At 48.3% G+C, this 1,484-nt stretch overlaps 1 protein-coding gene across 1 annotated transcript; it reads right to left on the reverse strand.

The window, feature by feature from the left end:
- Positions 1 to 170: 170 nt before the first annotated feature.
- LOC106820273 (phosphatidyl-N-methylethanolamine N-methyltransferase-like) lies at positions 171 to 1,066 on the reverse strand (the record flags this gene model as incomplete). Its single annotated transcript, XM_014824798.1, has 2 exons — positions 171 to 282; positions 921 to 1,066. Coding segments are annotated over 2 exons (258 nt in total), but the record flags the coding sequence as incomplete, so codon positions are not given.
- Between the last annotated feature and the right edge of the window lie 418 nt (positions 1,067 to 1,484).

Raw genomic sequence — 1,484 nt, forward strand, 5'->3', positions numbered from 1 at the left:
ACGTGTGTGTGTGTGTGTGTGTGTGTGTGAGTGTGTGTGTGTATAGGGGTTGTGTGTGTGTGTGTGTGTGTGTGCGCGCGCGTGTGTGTGCGTGTGTGTGTGCGTGCGTTCGCGCATGCGTCTGTCATTCAGCCACCATGCATCCACCTTACGAATCTGACGTCACTTACATGACGGCAATGGACAGGAAGTTCAGCGTCGATCCCCAGTACATCGGATTGTCGACGACGTTGAACGGAAATCCGGTCAGCTTCTCATCCAACAGGATGCCGAAGTAATCGCCTGCAACATCGCGGCGTTCACTCGGGAGGAAGTTCATACCCCCGAAGTTCACTCACGATACGTTCCCTTGTATATCACCTGCTAGTACGATCGCTAGCGTTATTAATATATTAGCAGAGGTGAATACAATGACAAACGTTTTAAAAAATTTACAAAAATTTGTTATTATTCACGCCTGATATTAGCAAGAGCAAATATTATTATTAGCTATATTGATAGATTAGCTATAGAGGTATTTTTAGCTCTTGATATTAGCTCTAGAGTCTAGCGTGTGTCTGCATGGTAGAGGGAAAGAAATGGTCTTGTACCCAAAATCTAAGGATTTAACTAGTTAATAAAAGTATTTATTCAGTTGAAATTACATCGTAAATTCGTAAAAGGCATGTATATATATATATATATATATATATTGTGGTTACAATGTATATATATATAGGGAATTATCCCTATTATCTACTCCTGATAATATCTAGCCGAATGCTTTATTTATGTCCGCATAGTTTAAAATGCATGCATTCGTAATTAGTTGAATAAATAAAACAAAGAAATATTATGCTGCCGTTAGTTGCCCAGCGTGTTATTTTAGGCTATATTGACGGTCGTGGCGCCATCTTGCGGGATGCGTGGCAGGGACTCACCCATGTACGTTCCCATGAATCCAAGCCGGTAAAAGCTGCTTGCTACCAGCAGCATTCCCACAGCCATGAGCGTCCAGCCAACATACTCGGCGTACGTGTGGTTCACCAGATCAACGGTAGGGTGCGTTCGTGTCACTTCGCTGAACCTGCGGCGTACGACTGCGTTATGAGGATGCGCACACACACACACACACACACGCGCGCGCGCACGCACGAACGCACACTCGCACGCGCCGACGCACGCACCGACGCACGCACATGCACCGAAACACAGATCACGCACGCACGAATGCAAGCGCGCCAACACGCGCGAAGACGCACACGCACACACAGACACACATACACACACGCACGCACACACGCACGCGCGCGCGCACACACACAGACACACATACACACACGCACACACACACGCACGCGCGCGCGCACACACACAGACACACATACACACACGCACGCACACACGCACGCGCGCGCGCACACACACAGACACACATACACACACGCACACACACACGCACGCGCGCGCGTGCACACACAGACACACATACACACACGCACACA

Source organism: Priapulus caudatus, unplaced genomic scaffold (assembly GCF_000485595.1).
Source record: "Priapulus caudatus unplaced genomic scaffold, Priapulus_caudatus-5.0.1 Scaffold9313, whole genome shotgun sequence".
Classification (NCBI taxonomy): domain Eukaryota; kingdom Metazoa; phylum Priapulida; class Priapulimorpha; order Priapulimorphida; family Priapulidae; genus Priapulus; species Priapulus caudatus.